The 24139-nt window shown below is 41.3% G+C and overlaps 2 protein-coding genes across 2 annotated transcripts in view; both read right to left on the reverse strand.

Moving 5' to 3' along the window:
- The window catches only part of LOC138951627 (fasciculation and elongation protein zeta-2-like), a 51220-nt gene extending 37879 nt beyond the window's left edge, over nt 1-13341 (reverse strand). Inside the window, exons 1-2 of the mRNA XM_070323158.1 lie at nt 12464-13341; nt 6347-6455 (exon numbers count right to left, since the gene is read on the reverse strand). Of these exons, the coding sequence (XP_070179259.1) occupies nt 6347-6455; nt 12464-12792 (438 nt within the window). The 5' untranslated portion in view covers nt 12793-13341. The remainder of the gene's footprint in view (nt 1-6346; nt 6456-12463) is intronic.
- A 1615-nt stretch (nt 13342-14956) lies between these two features.
- LOC138951630 (translation initiation factor IF-2, mitochondrial-like) overlaps nt 14957-24139 on the reverse strand; it is a 40433-nt gene continuing 31250 nt past the window's right edge. Inside the window, exons 12-17 of the mRNA XM_070323161.1 lie at nt 23922-24047; nt 23154-23385; nt 21772-21909; nt 20948-21112; nt 17205-17345; nt 14957-16791 (exon numbers count right to left, since the gene is read on the reverse strand). Coding sequence (XP_070179262.1) covers nt 16619-16791; nt 17205-17345; nt 20948-21112; nt 21772-21909; nt 23154-23385; nt 23922-24047 — 975 coding nt within the window. The 3' untranslated portion in view covers nt 14957-16618. The remainder of the gene's footprint in view (nt 16792-17204; nt 17346-20947; nt 21113-21771; nt 21910-23153; nt 23386-23921; nt 24048-24139) is intronic.

The raw sequence follows: 24139 nt of genomic DNA on the forward strand, positions 1-24139 counted from the left end.
AGTACGTATTCCCCTTTGTCTACCCGGGTATATATTCATACAAGCACATACAAAACACTGTAAGCATCTTGTATTGTCATGTCTCTTTTTTTTAATGACCCCTGCGTTTTTCCTCAACAACAACAAAAAAAGCGCCCGACAAGCAATTGAGAATACTGGCAGATATTTTTCTCTTGCACTCAACCTTTTCTTTCCTCCCCCCCCCCCCCCCCCACCACGCCCACTTCCTTACAACATCGGCCTCTTGCTTCTTCCGCCTCGATCAATTTGCGCTCTTCATCAACACTTATTTCTCTCATTTTTCACCCTATCACGACAATGAGAGTCGAGAGGAGACATACAGACTTGGCTAACAATCTTGACTGCGGTAGCAACAGCAAGAGGCTGCGATATATGTATACGCTAGATGTATCTGTCCACAGAGCCGCTGTTTTTGAAGCTGTCATTGATTTTCAGCCAGGGATAAAGATAGTAGAACGGGGAAAAAAATGGCAAAACCGAGCATGTCAAATGGCATCCGATTGAGGCCGCTTTTAAAGTGTAGGTTTCATATTCATTAGCCCCCCCCCCCCCCCCCCCCCCCCCTATGTCCGTGTGGCAAGAATCAGACAGCAGAGCACATCCTGCAGGCTTGTCCATACCACAGTGCTTTGAGGGACACCACCTGGCCAGAGGAGACAGCGCTACAAAAGAAGCTATACGGCCCCAAAGAGGACTTGGAGAGGACAGCACGTTTCGCCCTGCAGTCCGGACTGACAATCTAACAGCGAACGACAAGAAGAAGAAGATATTCATTAGTTGGATGGAAAGCAAAGGTCAGAATTGGTCGTTCCTTTTCATTCAATGTTAGGCGTTGTAGTCCCGCTTTCATGGCCTGAAGTCTCATGTATTCACTTGCATTGTTATGGCTTATGTTTCATGCCTTCAATTCCATTATAAAAAATATCTGTCGTCTCCCGTGTTCAACTCCATGAAAAGTAAAGACAATTAAGGTGTCTCCTGTGTTAATAATAATAATGATGATAATAATAATAATGAGAGCTTAACATACACTTATGATCCAGATAACTATTCCCTAAGGCTTTGTTGAGCTCCTGCCTATAATAAAACACAAGGATAAGTGTCCCGAAATTTAGTTCCATTAAACACTTATGCCCTGCAGAAACTGCAACTGTCCTGTGTGCTTAAGAGGCCAATAGTCATACGTTTTGAGTTCATAAATAAGGCTCTTTATGGTTTTCAACGTAAAACACACACACACACACACACACACACACACACACACACACACACACACACACACACACACACACACACACACACACACGTTTCAGGTATTCACATGCGCATTTGTACTTTTTTTTTTCTCCTTTGTTACTTGATAGTGTTGTGACAAAGAGCTGCCAAACAGAAACTGCAGATGCTGCTGACGACCTCGTTTTGCTTCACAACAGCAGTGAACGTAGCTCACCCCCTTGTCCCTCCTCACCCACCCCCTATCTGCACCACCTTACGGTACGATAGCGAACGAGGCAGCAATACCTATACAATACACGTGCGGACCAGCTGCTGCTCTTTCATGGACAATGACAATATCCTGTCAGGAACAAACGACGATTGAGCCAAAAGCATTGATGAATCCATCTGACATTCATGATGTACATATTTTCGTTGTAGAAAAAAGTATACGGTACGATTGGTTTTATTATCTACGCAGACTACGGACAAGGCAAAGTATTACACATGTACATACACTTGCGCGGGGTTGGGGAGGGAATGGGTCTCTCTCTCTCTCTCTCTCTCTCTCTCTCTCTCTCTCTCTCTCTCTCTCTCTCTCTCTCTCTCTCTCTCTCTCTCTCTCTCTCTCTCTCTCTCACACACACACACACACCCAGTCACACACTTTATTTCTTGTTTTCCTCGTGCATTCAACATGAACATCACGCGCTCTCCCAAAACTCCCAGCCTTACAGGAAATCTTCATCATGTTCTTGACACATCCCTGTACCCTCGCTTCTCAACACACGAACACAATCAATCGGGTATTCTGTTGCTCGATGAATCAAGCACTCGACATAATATAAGCGGCGTTCTTCAAATACCAACTTCGAGTAGTACGTGCCAGGGGTCTAATTGTGCACTGCCAGACTTCCTTTTGCACTACGTTAGCGCACACGCAGACGCAGCAAGACACCACCAAGGCTTACTTCTCTCTCTGTCTCTCTCTTTTGTGTGTCTTCTGAACCATTCCCTCACCCCTTTACATGTTATTTGCACAATTTACGATTTGGGATAGTGAAAGGACATCTTGAATTTTGCTTGTTTGAATTATTTTGTTTCCTTGCAGAATGTTTCCTTTGGCCCGTTGTCACGGGTTGTGCGACTGGTTCCATATAAATCTACAACGGAGTAAACAAGAGCAGTCCTTTAACCAAGGCAGGAGCGACGAGATAAAACACTAAATGAGCATGAGCTCCTGCGGTTACACTGTCTCTGTCATCCGTTTTAAATGAAAACTGCAAGGTACCCCACCCTGCCTGATTCCTGGCATCTGGCCCACCCTGCCCCAGGCGTCGTGCTGATCACAATGTATAGATCTGTCTTGGAGCCCAGCCCCGCAGCAGAATGCCAGGAACCAGCAAGTTGTGCTATACAGAGCTGCGAGGGTATGACCGATCAATACACGCATTGTGTTGTGTGAAACCTAGAAGAGAGTCGGCCAGCTACAGCGACTGCGTCGATTGTTGTGTGTGAATGCAACGGACGGCTGTGGAGCAGGGTTGACTGGCATACTGGACAACTGGCCACAACCTGACCAACAGGATTTGGCTATTGGCCGACATACTGGACAGCTGGCCACAACCTGACCAACAGGATCTGGCTATTGGCCGAAGCGTTACTGTTACTTTTCTCTCGTGCACACACATACACATGCAAGACATTCAATTGAAAACACACACACACAAACACATCGACGAAAATTGCAATTATATTTTCAGCATCGCCCACTCAACCATCATCCATTCCCTCACCCCCTACCCCACCAGCTCATCAAGTAATCATCAGTCCCAAATTCTCACTCAGACTCAGTGAGGCTTTGGCCGAAAGCAGATACTGAATCTGATGTGGACATCCTCATTAATATGCCGACTGAATTAAGGATGTATTGTCTTCAATTAACAGATGCAAATGAGCTAACATTGATGCCTCTCGTGATCAATCTGACGTGCTTGCATTAAACGCGGTGATGGTCACTCACATGGAAAGCAATGAACACTAAAACGACACAGAGAGGAGCCGTATTTTCCGTTTATAGAAATCACAAAAAATACAAAATGAGAAGTTACGTTTCCGGTTACTGCGTTCATAATAATATGTAGCGAAGCTAGGGTTGACAGTTAGTTTTTAATAAATACTCACATTTATGGCCAAGATAACAACTTAACAAGGAGTATAGTAACGGAAAAAATCGTAAATCACAATTTCAAGAGTTGGCTTGTGGTCAATTCTCGATGAGGTATAAAACGTCCTGCACCGGAAGGAGGGAAATAACCTAGACACTCAAAATTCCTTCTTTTCTGGCTATAGTCCAAAACAAGGAACAGCGAGGAAGAACACACACACACACACACACATACACACACACATACAGAAACCCTGTGTCTATCCCAGGAGCAGCGGGGGGTGGGGGGTGGTTGTCTCTAAACCAGAAACTGAATGATGTCATGTGCAGCACAAAGCATAACACACTGAGAAGAATGTGTGTTTACGCCGACATGTATCGGATGTGATGCGCTTCTTTTGGGTACAAAAAAAGGCGACTATGTAAACATTTTTTTAGAAGAAAAAAACCCCACTCTTCACTGGTTTTACAAACTTGCTCAGCAAAAACTGAAAGTAGTTAGATTGTGATTATGATAGAAGATGTTAGATACGAGGGGTAAAACGACAAGAGCTGGGGCGAGTTGCTCTTGCTAGCCGTAGCGCTTTTATTCTTTACTTGGTGCTCAGATTAAAACAACTTAGGCTGTTTCTATAAAACCGTAAGCCCAAAACAGGCTTGCGCAGTTGAACCAAGAATCTCCATTTTAAATGTCAAATGACTGCGCTCTCGCATAAACATACAAGTCGCGTAAAGGCGAAAATACAACATTTAGTCAAGTAGCTGTCGAACTCACAGAATGAAACTGAACGCAATGCCATTTTTCAGCAAGACCGTATGTACTCGTAGCATCGTCAGTCCACCGCTCATGCTCATGGCAAAGGCAGTGAAATTGACAAGAAGAGCGGTTTAGTAGTTGCGCTGAGAAGGATAGCACGCTTTTCTGTACCTCTCTTCGTTTTAACTTTCTGAGCGTGTTTTTAATCCAAACATATCATATCTATATGTTTTTGGAATCAGGAACCGACAAGGAATAAGATAAAAGTGTTTTTAAATTCATTTCGAAAATTTAATTTTGATAATAATTTTTATATTTTTAATTTTCAGAGCTTGTTTTTAATCCAAATATAACATATTTTTTGAATCAGAAAATGATGGAGAATAAGATAAACGTAAATTTGGATCGTTTTATAATATTTTTTTTTTTTTTAACAATTTTCAGATTTTTAATGACCAAAGTCATTAATTAATTTTTAAGCCACCACGCTGAAATGCAATACCGAAGTCCGGGCTTCGTCGAAGACTACTTGACCAAAATTTCAACCAATTTGGTTGAAAAATGAGAGCGTGACAGTGCCGCCACAACTTTCACGAAAAGCCGGATATGACGTCATCAAAGACATTTATTAAAAAAAAAATGAAAAAACGTTCGGGGATATCAATCCCAGGAACTCTCATGTAAAATTTCATAAAGATCGGTCCAGTAGTTTGGTCTGAATCGCTACGCACGCACGCACGCACACACATACACACACACATACACCACGACCCTCGTTTCGATTCCCCCTCTATGTTAAAACATTTAGTCAAAACTTGACTAAATGTAAAAAGCGCTGAACAATAAGCCCTCAGTACACAGAGCAGGCTTCATATACACTTGTACAGCCTTCTGGAACTTTGTGAGATAACATCATAGAAACTTGAATAGTAATGACAGCAGCAGCTCACAATTCCACAAAACCTGAATGAGATGATGAGCCCCGGGGGAATCTAGGCTGTTGCATTGTATGGTTTGAAAAGCTGCCAGTTGCTCAGTGTTTCAGCGTCAGTATTATTATTAAAGTGTCTTTTATTGGCATGGTATTTGAATAACAATACTGTACTGTTTATACTCTTATATCTCTCACGCACACACACACACACACACACAGAGGCATGCGTGCAGAGTGGCAACAACAAACAATAATAAACTAAAACCTCACTCATGTCATTACACAAAAAACCCCACGGTCCTGAACGCCTTCCAGTGTTGTACAACTTCAACTCCGTCTAACAGCATCTTGCATCATTTACTTTGTTCACCACCACAAGGGCTAAAACAAACAAACCTCAGCCGGCACAAACTAGCAAGGCGAAAAGACAAAGAGTACTTTGGATGCGGGTGGCTGCACACGCTTAACAAATCTAATAAAGCGGAACGCCTTCTTCACGGGGTGATGAGCAGCATGCCGAAAGGAAGACCCCTGTGACCACCCGGGAAGCAAGCCAACTGAAAACTTCCTGGAGAAACCCGTCAGGTTGGGTGGAAGACCAGTACGGGTGGGAGGGCATAACTTGATCACTGGGTGTAGTTCCAGTGGGGAAGGTAGGGAAAGATAGGTCTATCAACTTCAGACTGACAAGACTTCAAATTCATCAACCACATGTTAGGCAAGGGTGTGTCACTGTGTGTGTGTGTTGACGGTGAACACCTTACAATGACGCAGTAATTACTTGTTCACTGAGATCTGTGTTGAGAGTTCACCATTGACAGTTTCTAATGGAGGTATTCTGACACTGCAAGGCCTGAAGTTCGAAGTCCATCAATTATTTGCTACAGAGCCACTCTAGGGGAAAGAATATAGATTGCTTTTTGTACAAAAGCTGTTACTTTTAATATTAAATATGTTATTTTACAAGCCAAAAAGTCCCAGCTCTTACACTTTTAGTAAACAATAATTCATACTCAATGCAGAGAGAAATTTGAATTAGCTATTTAACTCTGAACCAACCTCCGAGACATCAGGATTTGAACATAATCACGTATCATGTATATCTGGACGACTGAAGACAGACAGACGGATAACGACAGAGTTAAATGTAAATTAACTTGCATTCATCATGATAATGCTCTGTCACACTTAGGGTTAGAAATTAGAACACAGCATGGCTGTGACAGACAATAACCCAGCACGTGACTCTCACCTGTCTGTCCTTCAAGTGGAGTACTTGAGATTGAAGCTGCCGCGCATAGGTTTTGGACCAGTCGATGGGCAACAGGTTGCCAAAGTTTCCCGTGATGGTCCACCACATTCTGCAATGGACCAGTCTCAACATCACAATGCTGTTTCCAACAAATATTTCACCAGTTGTACCTCTGATAAGGCACAAAAAAAAAAAATAGGTGTGGTTACGGTAACCCGACCTACCCTATTTTTAGGGGCCGACCCTATAACTTTTTATTACATTTGTCAAAAAAACACACACAAAAAACAAGAAAACGAGTGCAGAAAACGCAATGAAAGCGAAAGCGCTCGAGTCGCACACTTATTTCCCTGTCAAGTAGGTTTAATTTGTACACATTAGAAAAAAAAGTTTAAAAAAAAAAGTGATTGCCTACCTTCCTACCCTATTTTTTTGGCTATGTTACCGTAACCACACCTATATTTTTTTTGGCCTAAGGGCACACCTCTGTAACCAGCCCACAGGGTCTCTAATTTACATATGTAAGTGTCCTCTTGGCAGGTATACTTTAAGTTGAAGACCAACAACAAAAACTTTGTTTCCAGTGACAAGGCCAAAACAAGTAGGGTTGGTAGGCTAGTTACTTTTGAAAACATGTTTGATTGAAGTTTTGTTAGGCAAAAAAAAAATAGGTGTGGTTAAAGTAACATAGCCAAAAAAAAAAGGGTAGGAAGGTAGGCAATCACTTTTTTTTTATTTTTTTACTTTTTTTTTTTAATGTGTACAAATTAAACCTACTTTACAGGGAAATAAATGTGCGACTCGAGCAATTTCGCTTTCATTGCGTTTTCTGCACTCGGGTTTTTTTGTGTTTTTTTTGGACAAATTTAAAAAAAAGTTATAGGGTCGGCCCCTAAACATTGGGTAGGTCGGGTTACCGTAACCACACCTATTTTTTTTTTAGGCCTTATGTATAAATTTACACAGGTGCATGTAGCTTTTTATTGGTCAGAAAACGTGCAAGCTGTGTTCCCTGGATGTCCAATAGCTTTTCCTGCAAACTCTGCAAAATTGATTTTTGTCATTTTTAAGTAAAAGAACATTTTGAAGGGCCAAAAGAAAAGTTCTAGATGCTGGAGGGAAAAAAATGGTTGATCTGGGAACCGGAAATGTCTAATTTGTTTTCTTAGCCTAATCAAGTGCATGGAACGAGGGACAGCTGAAGAGCTCCTTTACTGGATGGCGTCCTGTTATGGAAGGGGCCTTATATATATATATCAATCAATATGATGCTTATATCGCGCGTATTCCGTGGGTACAGTTCTAAGCGCAGGGATTTATTTTTTTAAATTTTTTTTATTTTATGCAATTTATATCGCGCACATATTCAAGGCGCAGGGATTTATTTATGCCGTGTGAGATGGATTTTTTTTACACAATACATGATACATCACGCATTCACATCAGCAAGATCGCAGCCATTTCGGCGCATATCCTACTTTTCACGGCCTATTATTCCAAGTCACACGGGTATTTTGGTGGACATTTTTATCTATGCCTATGCAATTTTGCCAGGAAAGACCCTTTTGTCAATCGTGGGATCTTTAACGTGCACACCCCAATGTAGTGTACACGAAGGGACCTCGGTTTTTCGTCTCATCCGAAAGACTAGCACTTGAACCCAAATATAGCAGGTACCACTGTAGGATTTCATTACACAGAGAAGGTGGGAGTTGGCATTTTGATTTTCTATACATGTTGGTCTTTCACTTAAAATTAAATACCATTTCTCTGTTCAAATAACCTTCATCCAACGAAAAATGATCACAAGAACCCTTGAAATTGAAGGGTCCAGTATTATATTTATTATACATCATCATTATTACATCAGTATGTGATCCACACACACACACAATACTCATAGTCGTATGTAGTTGTAACCCAAAAACAAATAGTAATACAGTGGACGCCGCTTTATAAAACCGCGGTTAATAGAGCCAGCCGCTTATAAAAGCCGATTTCAAACGGTCCGGATTTATCACTATATCTTATGTATTAGAAAAAGCCGGTTAGTAAAACCAACCCGCCGCTTGTTAAAGCCAGTTTCCTCAGAGAAATCACGTAGTTTGTGACTAAAACTCACATTATCTTGTTCTGATGTGGAAGACGACCAACAAGCAAACACTCATAAAATCGTTCTTCTCTGCCGAGTAATGATTCGTGACGGTGACAGTGAAATTATTGATGTACCGAAGTGATCAAAGTACATGTACATAATTAAAACAAAAGTTCAACATCCTTCGTGAAGTTTTAAAATGACGTATTCCTAGACCGCCGCTTAATAAATCCGCCGCTTATTAAAGCCATTTTTCGTCGGTCCAGAAGTGGCTTTATTAAGCGGCGACCACTGTAGTGTAATTATTAAAAAATACATAAAACCAACTCAGTCACCATTACTCCTCATTACTAAACATCCCTTGTCTCGGTGGTCTTGATTAGTTTAATGCCGTGTCATTATCTCTTCATTTCCTGGTACAGCCTAATTTGCGATCTGCTACTTGTTTTACTTGTTGCTTTGGGCAGTCTCTTTGTTATAGTAACTATTATGCCAGTCAGTGAGTCACAATTTTTGTTGAGCTCAGTGTTTGCACATTCATTAAATTTCTGAGCAAAATAGTATTCTGAAGGCAAAGGTTAACACTACTAAAATTATACTACTGCAGTAACATCAGCATCTTTGAAACTATTCTCTTTTCAGACGACAAAATAAAATTACATGCATTGTTGTTCCCAGCTACAGAGAACAAAAGGTTTGTTGGACCTTGATTTAAAATAAGTAAAGGTCAAAATGTCCTGGCTTTGTCTGTTTGGTGGGAAAATTGAAGGTCAGAAGAACTTCTTACTACATGTCAAACCTATCCAACGGTCGACTGGTCAATTCAGACCAATGTGTCAGATCAAAAAAGTATACATGTGTCAATGACTGAAAAACGAGGCTTGAGAACAACACCATTGATTACATGCAGCAGCCACATTAAAAAGTATCATCTGGGCATTATGTGCTGGTAATTATTATCAAGAGACACAGAGACTATACACTCTGCATTTTGTCATACATGTACATGTGGCGTGCAAACGCATGTATTTCCCAGGTTCGCTAGTTTCAACAAGGTAACAACCAGATCATGCCATGAGTACCAACCTGCTGGATCAACCCACAAAGAAAACCAATTAAGACTCTTGACATTTGTCATTAATTTTCTAGATCTATCAGTAATCTATTTGTAAATAATGGATAGAAGAAGAAGAGAGAAAAACATGCATCCGTTTCCTTTCCTTTTTCTTTTTTTAAAAGCGGAGGGAGGGTTAGAGGGTGAGATTGGAGGGGGGTGCACTGAAATTTCAAATTAAAGGACATTGCATTATTCAAGTGTTCTTAGGGCACAGTCATCACACATACAGGGGTGGGACTCTTGTGATGAAAAAAGAGGAAATCCCTTTTTTCTAGGGGGTTCAGGGGCATGCTCCCTCATTTTTTTCTAAATGGTAAATTAAAATCTGTGCAGTCTGGTGCATTCTGAGACAAAAATTCAACTCATTTGGATCAGGTAAAATAGACATTCTCCTCACTCACCCCCTCCCCCCCATAAAAAAATTCCCAACCAAACATAAAAAACACTTTCACACAACAATGGTAACATTGTAATGGTGCATAGTTATGGAATGAACCATGTATCCATAATCCAATACTGGCAATAGTATGATCCAAGTGACGCCCCAATGCATCAATGCATTGAAGCTCAACATGACTATTACCAGTAGTTATCAGGAGTTTTCAGTCAGCACAATTTAACTCTCAAGCCTACAGTGTTCTGTTCCCTCTTCACTTCTCTCCATATCATTCAGTCAACAAGTTATAGATTTAAAAAAAAAATTAAAAAATGTAAAAAAAAATTTTTAACAAAATAAAAATCCCTGCGCTTACAACTGTACCCACGGAATACGCGCGATATAAGCCTCATATTGATTGATTGATTGACTGTGATGAAATGGGACGCGGAAAAATAGATTACTCCAGTGGAATTCGTAAGTTGTGTCCGCGGAAATCCGCGGATTCGCGGAAAAGTCCCACCCCGGCACATATTAGGACTGTAGGTACCATAAACGCAAAAATAAATGAAGAAAAAAAGAAAGGTATGTTATTAGAACGTTTAATTAAGACAATACATACCAAAACATACCTTTCTTTTTTTCTTCATTTATTTTTGCGTTTATGGTACCTGCAAATGTCATGTGTACTAAGAGATGAACACTCACAAAGTTACATCACAATTCATAAACAGATTGAAAAAAACACACTCATGATGTTTCAAAATGTGTACTTTTTTATACAGCTCAGCTGTACTTTGATTTTTTTGCCCCAGGCATATTTGATTTCATGAAGCTGCACAGTTGCATCACTGAGAGAAACTATGATTTGTTTTTGTTTTTACCAGGTTGTGAGTGACCTTTAGTCTTTACACAAAGAGTATTGAGAGAGTTAAAGCTGGTCTACCCTGAAACCCACTTACTGGAACATCAAGTCTTAAAAGGCATTACATTTACAGCCATTCTGAAAAGAGGATCTGAAAAAGCAAACAGCAAGGTCTTTTTTTTATCACAAAAGACTTAAAGAGGGTTCACTGTAAATCACTAAATGCCCAAATTTGTTCTCTTAACTTGCAGCTCTTCTGTACAATGGCTTCTTTTGAAAATTACTACCACAACCAACAAAATTCCAGATAAAATGCAAATATGCCTCTGTTTGCATAGCCCACAATAAACTTCTTTGGAATAAACCTTCTAATCTTGATTCCGAAAACAAGAGAGGTATGTTATTGGAATGTTTATTTTATGACAAAACAAAACGTTACCTTCGTTACGTTCAATGATCTTTCGACCGAGCGATCTTTTAAGTGCACAGACAGACAAACACTTACAATACAGAAAATCAAAGATCATTGAATGTAACGTTTTGTTCTGTCATAAAATAAACATTCCAATAACATGCTTTTCTTGTTCTGTTTTATTCAGAATTTTGGAACGTTGGCAGTCTATTTATTTTCTGGGTTTCTTCTCATCCTCAGTGGATAACAGAAAATGTGGAAACAATAAAGCTAAAGGTGATCCTATGAGAACAGTAACCCTGGAATTTGGCACCTGTCACTGTGTGAGTAAGCCAACACTCCTGGGAGTTCATGTACCTGCTGCAACCAGACTTCTGCCCAGTTTAGAATCACAGGCTACAACTCATGCTTGTGTGTGTGTGTACTGAACTTTCATGCCAAGAATGACGTAACCAGTCTTACATCACAAAAGTAAACATTATGTATTATACATGTATACATTACGTAAATTATATATTATAAAAATAAAATAAAAATGTAGCAAAACCCTGGTGATTTTTGTGCATACAACTTTAAAACAATTTATTTCATGAGCCAGGTCAGGATTAGGCCATCTTTTTTCAACATACCTGGTGCACTAATGTTTACGGGCTGACTTTGTGTGGAATTGTTAATAATAATGCACCCTTCTGAGTATGATTTTAGTTTGTTTTAAGTCTCGTAGAACCAATAGAATAAAAAAAAATTACCAAAACCAACCCCCCCCCCCCCCCCCCCCCCCTTTATGATCAGTGACAGAGAAAAGGGAAAGTTATACCTTGGAATCAATCTCTCTATTAGATAAGTTCCATGTCCATGCAACATTTTGTAAACAGGGAAATCATAGAAGAACCAAAAGGAAGCAAATACATTAAGACGTATAACGATAACTCCTTATTGTGTGGAAAGTGGAAACTGGCCGCTGGCACATATCATTTTGCCACTAATAGCACAGAACGTTTCACACCGCGTTGACAAATTGCACTGCAGAATGGTTCCACAAAACGCAAACCACTTGTAGATCACTTCTAGGATGTCAGACCAGCAGTTGCCACACTTCATGCCCGAGACGTTGTTAAACGTTGGCACCGTAAGACTAACAGACTCCGCATCGGAAATTATCTCCTCCCACAGCAGGGCTTGTCATCGATCGATAGCACCACAATAAACTGCACAGAGAAATTAGTAATCCGATGAATCATCAAATACTTACTGGCAGTCATTCATTATTTCTTCTTGTGATCGGATCTGAACTGGAGCAATTTTTTCCGCCTGCTCCTCAAAATTACAAAAACAGTTTGAGATTTTCTCGTCGAACGAATTCACAAGATCTTCCAGAGATCCCGAACATGCTTCACGGAAATTTTCTACCACTGAAGCGTTCTTTGGCGGTTGATGAGTCTGTCCAGTTGAGGTATCCTTATTGGAATTCATAGTGTCTAAATTGGCACTCTGAAAGTCATGATATTCGTTCCAATCCTCATTCTCGACTAATGCTAGAGGAGCTTCGAACCGCAGCTCCGCCATTTTCGGAACTCTCATACTGACTGATCATACGACCTTCACCCGTAACCTTTCACCTAGAGAAGCCACATCTCACTGGATGAAATGTGTCGTCTGCTCAACTTGAACATGTCCTTTTCTCGTCGCTTTTTTCGGCGTGTTTTGCAGTGTTCCTTCGCGGAAACAGCACATTCACACCACCACAGCAGCTTGTGAGTTAATGATTGGGATATGACAAATCTTTTCTCATTTGATAGACAGGATTGTTGGGAATGCTGGCTTAAGTCAACGCTGCACGCGCACTGAAGTCGCACAGCACGGCGCCTCGGCTATCAGTGCCAGTGGACCAGTGCCAGTGGCTGCAGCATGGTGTGGACTGTCAATATTGATCGTGGCTCCATGAATGAAGAATTCATCGATGATGTGTCCAGTTCAAGTCTTTTACTGTGGTAGTCAGGTTAATCATGTACAGCAGATCGATTGCACACTATCCTTTAGATTTGCCATCAATAACTTGAACTGAATATTCAGTGTAGACAAAGAGTGCACAATGAAAGTTGGTGTGCAGGGGCGGATTAGGGGGGTGGTTACAGGGGTTCCGGCCCCCCCCCCCCCTCGGCTGTTAAAAAAAAAAAAAAACAATGAAAGTTGGTGTGCAGGGGCGGATTAGGGGGGTGGTTACAGGGGTCCCCCCCCCCCCCCCCCCCCCTCGGCTGTTAAAAAAATAAATAAATAAAAATAAAAAGTTTGTGAATGTTGTTGTTGTTTCTGTCTGTAAAGCCGGGTGAAGTGTTATTTGTTTAATCAGTAGCATTTTTGTACAGTTTTAACTGCCACTCCTATGCGACATGTCTTTCTTCTAACATGCATACATATGATGTCGGAAGCAGATATCATGGAAGATAAATTGCCATTATTTAATACTAACTTTAAAAGAAATAATGAGTGGCTGCTGACACCAGTTGATCATGTTTAAAATCACGGATAAGCCACAAATTGTTTATAAGATAGCTAAAATTCTTCAGCTTCAGGGGGGCTTTTCCCCCAGACCCCCCCAACTGTACCCCACCTCTACCGACCCCTGGACCCCAGGTTGTAACCCCTCCCTCGGGCTTATCTGCTCCGCCCCTGGGTGTGTGTATCCCTTCCTATTTGTCCGTCTGTCTGAGAACGATTAAGTGTATGTGTTCAAATCAAATGCATGTCTCAAAATCTTCAGATTACACTTCTCAACGCAGTATAGCTGAAAGAGCAGTCACAACTAGTGAAATGGTAGTTCACTAACGTCAACATCTGTTTATGCGCAGGTCAAAGTATATTTCTGTTAAAGTTCAACAAGTTAAATCTGACAGATATGAAACCGGTGGAACTATCATTTCAAACTGGTAACTGTGCAGATGAGTGACTTTTTCCAGATTTAATTATTTGTGTCTACAGAAATGTGTGTGCATCATCTGCATGTTAACTTTTAATCAGCACACACACACACACATACACGCCAGCTAAACAAACCATGCTCACACAAAAAAGATTCTAATTGACATTTCATTCAATATTTAATAACTTTATGCAATTATTATCGCATCAATGATCAACACCATAATAATAAATACACCATAATGATAAATAGTCATATCCTGTAGCTATTTCCCCTTTCAATCTTCTCCTGACAAGTTTTTGTTTGATTGCTTGATTGCATTGATGTACATGTATTTTGTAATACAGTAACTCATGTACTCAAAGATACTCCACATTTGAGCTAACAACTAAACAGTTGGCTCAATTGGGGGAAAAAAGCAAGCAAACAAACTCAGCAATGATTGCAGCCCTTGCAGTTACTTAGATATGCTTGAACACAGAATTGCGCCTATCTGAGAGAATGAAAAGAACACTATGACCAACAAAAGCAACCCTAATTTACAAACAGAAAAACTTCAGCCTTATAAGATATCAACCGTACATCAAATTCATTCAAACTTATGCAAAACAGTACATGTACTGCAAAACCACTTAGACGATAGTATTCCAATTTTCATATCATTATCAGACAGAGATTCTGTAAATGTTCCTTTCAGGGCATCAAGCATGCATGCATGCAAATACACAGGTTGTCGCATACCTAAGGCGAAACAAATATATATGTTGATTTAGGGTAACCTGACCGACCCTATTTTTTCCGGCCGACCCTAAAACTTTTTTTTCATTTCTAAAAAAAATCTAAAAAAAACAACCTCTGGCACATTTTGCAAACCATACCGAGACTAAAAATAAAAAATTAAAATTAAAAAAAAGCCGACCTACCGACCCTATTTTTGGGGGTCATGTTACCCTAAACCAACATATATTTTTCTTTGGCTTAAAGGCACAGTAAGCCTCCCGTAAACCATCACAGATACGGTCAGGCGTTTACACACAGTACAAACACCCTTTCATTTAAACACTCACCGATTGAGAACATCCTAGGTGCCCTCCGTAAAGAGCGAACAATTTTCAAAGAATTTATTTTTGCGTGGTTTATCTTACCCCTGAGCCATCGTGAACCCGTGTGATCCAGTCTCCCTTTTTCACAATGTAGTCGTCAGTTAGTTATTTGAATGCGACTGGATGTGAGCTTATTTACAGTAGCACGTTTTTATGCACGAAACAAACGGCTGTGGTTCACAAGAACTCTAGCGATGGCTTTTGACTGTTGACAGGAACGGCGATATATATGCATAAACCGTCGTCTGCTACGACCCTTGCGTGACCCTGCATCCGGGCTTTTCTTTTTTCAAACTTTCACAACTTCGAATTGTACTGATCTTGTCTTGATGAAAAAAGAATTCTTTTATGATTAAAGAATGTTTGTGTAACAAGCTGTCAATTTATTATTTAGATTTTAAAAGTTAGGTCTAGCGCAAAAACGCACCACGGTCCAAAAACATTTTGATAATCATCGATTCACGGCTATCGCCAGTTTACATCGATAGAATGAGACCCGAAGGGAAGTAACTCATGTTTGACCTGAGTTCAGGATGGGTCCAAAAAGTGTTCGAGACAATCTGCAAAATTAATTCTTTAAAAATTGCTCGCTCTTTACATAGGGCACCCAGGATGTTCCCGTTTGGTGAGCGTTCAAATGGAAGGGTGTTTGTACTGTGTGTAAAAGCCCGACAGTATCTGTGATGGTTTACAGGAGGCTTACTGTCCGGGCGTGATTTTTGGTATCATGACAGCCGTCCGGCAGCACCAAAACGAGGCACCATTGTTGTAGAAGACCAAGTCCACGAAAATAAATTCTTTGAAAATTTCTCACGCTCGACAGAAAGCAGCCAGGATGTTCCCGTTCGGTGAGCGTTCAAATGGAAGTATGCTTGTACTGTATGTAGACGCTCGGGGAGCTCTGTGATGGTTTACGGGAGGCTTACTGTGCCGTTAAAGTTGCATCTTCTATACAATAATGTTAATAATGACATTAGACCTCTCCATCACAGTCAAGTTCACCCTTAAAATACATATATTTAAAATCTGCAGTCGGCAAAATGCCACAGCTTCTTTCAACTTCTTTCAAATTACCAAAAACTTTGCTCTCATTTGACTAATTAGCAAATCTGCCCATTTTTTGTTCAAAGTGGGGGAAAAAAATGTGAATCTGAAGACTTAACAAAATTGCCAAAACAATTATGGCCATTTCAACACATTTTACACAGAAATTAAATCCTTGTAACATCCCTGCTGCTGTCTCAAGCAAAAAGTTCTGTTCATTTGAATGTTCCCTCTTCATTTTGCTTACATAATTATATCAAATCAAATCAAACAAAAAACCCAAGCCAGCCATAACCTCAAGAGAAAACAAAACTCTACTGTCTAAATATGAAAGCTAAGGTCAAAATCCTGTAGTCCAGTCAATTTCCTGTTCCACTTCTTTCGTGTCGTAGCAGACGATCACGTCGCCCACTTGGAACTGGATGTTAGGATTATCCACGCTTATACCACATTCTCTGTCCATCTTGACTGACTCTACCTCAGACTTGAAGTGTTTAAGAGATGTCAGCTCTCCTGCACATATCAAAATCAAACAGAAAATGTATGAGATACAGCTGCCAGAAAGGTTTGGTAATGAGTAGATAAAATCTTCAATAGTATTAGTAGTCAAATATCTACCGATACAAGTGTTAGTGAAAGAAAAATATGAATCTACAATTTTCAATAAAATTATGTTCTTTTTCTATTTCATTACAGTCAGTTGTCTCTGTCTGCCTGTAAGCGTGCCTACCCCTCCCCCACCTTAGTGCGTACACAAATGTGTGTGTGTCTGTGTCTGTGTATGCCTGTGTGTGTGTGTGCGTGTGTGTGTGGCTGGCAATCTGCTCTTGCAAGAGCATGTTCAAATCAAATCTGTGCACATGTTTCTAAAGTAAACATGTACTTGCCACCAATGAAAACTGAAAATGACAAGAAGTACCACTGACCTTGATATATGATTTCCCCATGTCTCAGCACCTTAAAGTTTTTCTTCTTGCTCAGCATGCCTTTGGTACAGCGACAGCCAGCGACACACACCTTGCTGCGCCCCTCTGTGACGTAGAACACCTGTAGCACCTTTGCCTCACCTGTCACACGTGTAAATTAAACAGTGAGCAAAATAATCATGCAAATATATTGTGACTCGACGCTGATGGGCGTTGCTGAGTCTTGTACAGACTACAATCGTCATGAAAGATCACTGCTAAATAAACAAAATATGTACAAGTATACCCATAATCATGAATAACAATTTTCCTCTGAAAAATTCAAACGGTGGCCCCATGAAATTCCTAGCCACACAAATCTTGCAGCTACATGTACTCCTAAAAATATGAGTCCTACTGCTTTTCATACTGTATTTGCCAACCTCATGAAACATATACAACAAAAAGCATGCCTTTGTGTATCTTATCTGCAAGTAATGCTGCAGATCGCTACCCAACAGAACTATTTTAAAAGCGGATCTACATTTCTCTGTTCCCAAAACTCTATATTTCCATTGGATGAGGTTCTCAGAATCACATACAAGGCCTTACCTGTAACTCTGGTCTTAACTAGGATCAGGTTTAGGGTTCAGCATCAGGGGTGCGTTGCATAGGCAGAGCGCCACAGAACGTTTGCGAACGTTTTCTAGGCAACGCATAGTTTTATTGTGGCGCTCGCGAGCGTTAGCAAGCACTCAGTACGAGTACCATTGCCTGGGGTCACTGAAGCGTAACAATGGCGACCGCTCGCCGAGAATGGTCTAGGCAACGGGGATTTGCGCGGAGCATTCTGTAACGTACCTGAGAGGTGGCACGCCAGAAACTATTGCACTGTACTGAGCTTGCCGGTTGATTCTCTCTCTGTCTCTTTCTCTCTATCGCAGTCTCTCTCTCTGTCTTGCGTGCTCTCTCTCTCTCTTTCTCTGTCTCTGTCTCTCTCAGTCCCTCGGTGCCTGTCTCTGTCTACGTCTCTGTCTCTCTCTTTTTCATTCTTTCTTTCTTTCTCCCTTCTCTCTCCCTATGTCTTTCTCTTTCTTTCCATCTCTCTTTATATCTGTCTGTCTCTCTTTGTGTCCGTATGAAAGTCTCTCTCTCTTATCTTTTTTGCTCTCTTTCTATCTCTCTCCCTTTCGCTCTCTCTTCCCCTCCTCATCTCTTTCTCTCTCTCTCTCTCTTTCTCTCTCTCTTTCTCTCTCTCTTTCTCTCTCTCTCTCTTTCTCTCTTTCCCTCTCTTTTTCTCTCTCTTTCTCTCTATCTCTCTCTTTCTCTCTCTCTCTTTTTCTCTCTCTCTCTCTTTCCCTCTCTCTTTCCCTCTCTCTCTCTTTCTCTATCTCCCTCTCTCTCTCTCTTACCGGCACGGTTAGCCTAGTGGTAAGGCGTCCGCCCTGTGATCGGGAGGTCGTGGATTCGAACCCCGGCCGGGTCATACCTAAGACTTTAAAATTGGCAATCTAGTGGCTGCTCCGCCTGGCGTCTGGCATTATGGGGTTAGTGCTAGGACTGGTTGGTCCGGTGTCAGAATAATGTGACTGGGTGAGACATGAAGCCTGTGCTGCGACTTCTGTCTTGTGTGTGGCGCACGTTATATGTCAAAGCAGCACCGCCCTGATATGGCCCTTCGTGGTCGGCTGGGCGTTAAACAAACAAACAAACAAACTCTCTCTCTCTTTCTCTCTCTTTCTCTCATCGCTCTCTCTCTCTCTCTCTCTCACACACACACACACACACACACACACAAACACACACACACACACACACACACACACACACACACACACACACACACACACACACCATGGGTGCAACCTGGAAAATTCCAAAAACCGGCAAAAGTTGGGGTCCAGCTTTTTTACTATTTAAAATGCCAAAAAAAAATTCTCCTGGAACAAAAACATCGGCAGCCGATGAAACCAAAAACCGGCTGCCGGCGTGTAGCCAGCAGAGTTGCACCCATGACACACACACATTCTTTATGTCTCTTTTTGTCCGTCTGTCTCCCCCTCTCTCTCAGTCTCTCTCTCGCTCTCTCTGTCTCTCTTTCTCTTTACCTCTCTCACTGTCTCTCTCTGTCTCTCTCTATCACTCTCCCTGTCTCTCTCTTAGTCTCTCTGTGTCTTTCTCTCTCTCTCTATCCCTCTCCCTATCCCCCCTCCCCCACCTTCATATCTCCGTGCAATAAAGTGTGTTGGTGTATTTGCTTGTTTTTTTGAGTGTGCGTATGGCAGTGGCTGTGTGTGTGTGTGTGTGTGTGTGTGTGTGTGTGTGTGTGTGTGTGTGTGTGTGTGTGTGTGTGTGTGTGTTATGTTATATTGTTATATGAAGTCTTATATCGCGCGCGTATCTCCAGACTCGGACTCAAGGCGCAGGGATCTATTTATGACGTGTGAGATGGAATTTTTTTACACAATACATCACGCATTCACATCGACCAGCAGATCGCAGCCATTTCGGCGCATATCCTACTTTTCACGGCCTATTATTCCAAGTCACACGGGTATTTTGGTGGACATTTTTTTTATCTATGCCTATACAATTTTGCCAGGAAAGACCCTTTTGTCAATCGTGGGATCTTTAACGTGCACACCCCTGTGTGTGTGTGTGTGTGTGTGTGTGTGTGTGTGTGTGTGTGTGTGTGTGTGTGTGTGTGTGTGCGTGCGTGTTTGTGTTTATGTGTGTTTCACTGTTTGTGTATGTTAATGTGTGAGTGAATGCGCGCATGTGCATGTGTGTATGTAAACATATATTTGGGTGTGTGTTTGTGTGTTTGTGTGTGTGTGGGTGTGTGTTTACGCGCGCGTGTGTGCGGAAGGGCGAGAGGGAGAGGGGGGCGAGAGAGAGACAGATAGAGAGATCGAGAAAGAGAAAGAAAGGGAGGGAGAAACAGACAGATCAACAGAGAGAAAAAGAGACACAGAGACACGGACACAGAGAGAGAGAGAGAGAGAGAGAGAGAGAGAGAGAGAGAGAGAGAGAGAGAGAGAGAGAGAGAGAGAGAGAAAGAGAGAGAGAGAGAGAGAGAGAGAGAGAGAGCGCACGCGGGCTTTTTACTCCTAAACATTCCCCTTTAATCAATCTTTATTGACTGCCATGAAGACCACAACACTTTTCCACGGACTCGACAAGAAATCCAACTGTCAAATCTGACCACCACAAAAAAAAGAGAAAAAAAAGGGAAAGGAACTGCTTCTCCACGTGGGGTACGAAACTCAAACACACACACAGATATCCTGAGGCCCAATGCATAGCGTCACCCCTAAATTGTACTCATGGACTGAGCGGTAAGCAATTGGACTCGTCTACTTTGGTCAGTGCGGGTAGGGAGGACTGTTCCAAGTACAAAGCGGCTGTTCGCATGATCGCCCTTAATATGCATGCATGGACTCGGCCGTCAGCGAAGAGATGGGTCCATTTACTTGAAAGTGGGTAGAGAGGGTAGAATTGAGTTCGCCGCGAACAGTTCGCCGCAAACATGGCGTTGCCTACAACATGAAAACTTTTTGTCTCTTCGCGAACAGAACGTCCGCTCTATGCAACGCACCCCAGGTTATAGAGGAGAACACAACCACTGGGGGAAAATAAGACTAGAGAGAGTATCCCCACAGCCCAATAGCATAAATAAATAGTCCCAGAGCAAGTACTCAAGTGGAAACAGCGTGTGAATTTTGACAGCAGTGAATGGGCTTCACTAAGAGCAGCAGGCTTACCAACAGCATCCTCTTCCACTAAAACAGGCAGGCGAGAGCTCATTCTCTCCCTCAGTTCGTTGAACAGGTTGTATATCACGTTGTGCATTCGCAACGGTACTTTGCGAGATGCTGCCATCTTGCTGATGGTTGGTGGTGCTTCTACGTTGAAAGCAAAAATTTCACCTGAAATGTGAAACATAGTGAAAGGTATAAAATTGTATGCTCAGGGCCGGGTTAAATGTTCATCACTGTACCAAGCTACAAATTGATATTAGGCCAAAAAAAAAAAAAATGTCTGTTTAGGGTAACCCGACCGACCCTATCGATTTGGCGCCGACCCAAAAACTTTTTTTTGATTTTCAAATAAAAAGAAGAAAAAAAAGAGGTAAAAATGCTAAAAAAAGACATTTGGCGTTTCTTTCTCTCCCTTTCTCTCTGTTTTATTTATACGTTAGTTTTGAAACATGTATTCATCAAATATAAGAAGTGAATGTTCAGCCAACATAGCATTTACAAAAAAAAACAAAAAAAAAACAAAAAAAATACCTACCTACCGACCCTACTTTTTTTGGTCATGTTACCCTAAACAGACAATTTTTTTTTTTTGGCCTTACACATTTACTGTCAGTTAGTGCATGTAGTCCCGATAGTTTACACACACACACACACACACACACACACACACACACACACACACACACACACACACACAAGCACATATGTTTGCAAGCACATACACACACTCACATGCAAGCACTCACACATGCGCACACACACTAACACACAATCATGAACGAATGGTGGAGAAAAGGGAGAGAAGAAGAGTATAAATAATTCCACACCATCGAAAGCTTCAGCAAGTTCGACATCTGATTCGGTGACGTTCCCCACACCAAAATGCACAAGGTCAAGTCGACACTGCTTGGAGTTGTACAAGTCCAGTGTGTCAAGGATTGCCTCTACTGAGCCATCCACATCTCCTGAAAACATACCCATAGCATGTTCTTTATAAACACTAGATACTTGAAATACTGTATCGAGTATCTTAATTAGTCGCTATCAACTGAGTCAGTGTGGATCAGGTACCTGCTGTTCCCTTCATCACTTGATACTGCATGAAATCTTTACCACACGTTTCTCGTTTGCTTAATGGTGCTGGATTCGCCTCCGACGGCTCGAACAGATTGAACAGATTTTCATGAACAGGGTTGAAAAGGTAAAAAAAAAAGTTGACATTAGCTGTCGGTATTCAGTTGCCACTTTTTGGTTATATTCAACTTATAAGTGGGTGGAGATATAGTAATACTCATCATACACTCGATCATCATCTCTTGGTATGAAATCAAAAAATCCCCAAAATAACATGCACTTTTTGGGAACATGGAAGAGCACAAGGATAAGGGATACAAGAAAACAACAAGAAGAGCAAACGCTCGATCGAGTCACTTTCGCAGTTCTGAATATTATATGAGGCATCAGATGGACAGGAAGAAATTGCTATTCACAACACAATGAGTCACGTTCACATAAAATTTGAGCCCGGTCACTTTTATAGTTTCCGAGAAAAGCCCAACGTTAAGTTGTGTGTTGCCGAACAGAAAAGGCTAGTTATCTCCCTTGTTTTTCTGATAACGTTCGTAAAAGGCTACAGATGTAAATACTTTGATGTAAAGAATAATCCTACAAAGTTTCAATCACATCCGATGAACTTTGTCAAAGATATAAAATGTCTAATTTTTCCTTTGACGCTGACCTGTGACCTTGAAAAAGGTCAAAGGTCAACGAAACCATCGTTAAAGTGTAGAGGTCATTGGAGGTCACAACTAAACAAAATATGAGCCCGATCACTTTGATAGTTTCCGAGAAAAGTCCAACGTTAAGGTGGTGTCTACGGACGGCCGGCCGGACGGCCGGCCGGACGGCCGGCCGGACAGACTAACACTGACCGATTACATAGAGTCACTTTTTCTCAAGTGACTCAAAAACTGCATCTGATGACCTCAAATCACACCATCCAATTTCTTACCAGGCAAATTCAAAACAGTGATAGCCGAGTTTAATTCAAGCTATTGTAGAAATACAAGTATGAAATGTAATGACTGAATCCAAAGAAAACCCTTTAAATCAGCAAGATATTTGGGAGAACAATGCTGCACGAAGGTAGACAGATTTAATTAGATTCAGAAATATAGTACTGAATATGATGTGAAATAAGTCCACCAACCTTTGAGAACAAGAGAAAACTGAGGCCCTTCGTGTGTTTCAACTATTTCTTTTGTTTTCTGCATACGCTTGCGGTTGCTGCGAATGAAGCCAGCTTCGTGACGAACACGCATCTCTTCTCGGTGCAGTAACTTATGCTCTTCCCTACGCTCATCGATGATTTTCTGCGCCTCCTCCTGTTTTACTTCTGCGGCCTGCTGCTGTCGCCATTCAATCACTTCCTTCACGACAGACTGTAAAAAGTCATAAACAATGCAAACATTCTGAGAAAAGACGCTTCAAAAAAGTTCAATAGACACCCAAATTCGCACACACACACGCACGCACACACACACACACACACACACACACACACACACACACACAAAGAAAAGATCAATCAAAGCTGAAAATATAATAAAATTAACCGTAGAGGTTTAAGAGACACATTTTAAAAAAAGGTTCTTTTTAAACAAAATTATTTATAAGCTCCCCCCTCCACACCTGTGGAGATTTTAGGCTGGAAGGAGGTGTCCTCTGCAGGTTAATTATTTATTTTATTTATTTATTTTAGAACTTATAAAAGAAAATAAACACACCACCATTATCAACAACAAGAAAAGCACACACACAAAAACAAGCATGCGCTCTCTCTCTTTCTCTCCTCCCTCTCTCTCTCTCCTCTCTCACTCACTGCCTCCGCCCCCCCCCCCCCTTCTCTCTCTTCCCCTGAATAACAATTAAAATTAATTCGGCAACATGTCACAAACCACTCATCCATGAAACCCACCTCAGACTCCACCTGTAACATCTCATCACCAGCAGAGGGCACCTCCTTCCAGCCTAAAATCTCCACAGGTGTGGAGGGGGGAGCTTCTTGCAAAGGTCGGCCTTGATCGTCAAACATTCCTCGCACCTGTAACATCACCAACAGAAGATGACCTGATCGATGCCTCTTAGCAATTGTAAATGTTCCATTTCCTTCCTGATTCAATCATATCCATGTCT

This window comes from Littorina saxatilis, linkage group LG17 (assembly GCF_037325665.1).
Source record: "Littorina saxatilis isolate snail1 linkage group LG17, US_GU_Lsax_2.0, whole genome shotgun sequence".
In the NCBI taxonomy this organism is placed as follows: Eukaryota; Metazoa; Mollusca; class Gastropoda; order Littorinimorpha; family Littorinidae; genus Littorina; species Littorina saxatilis.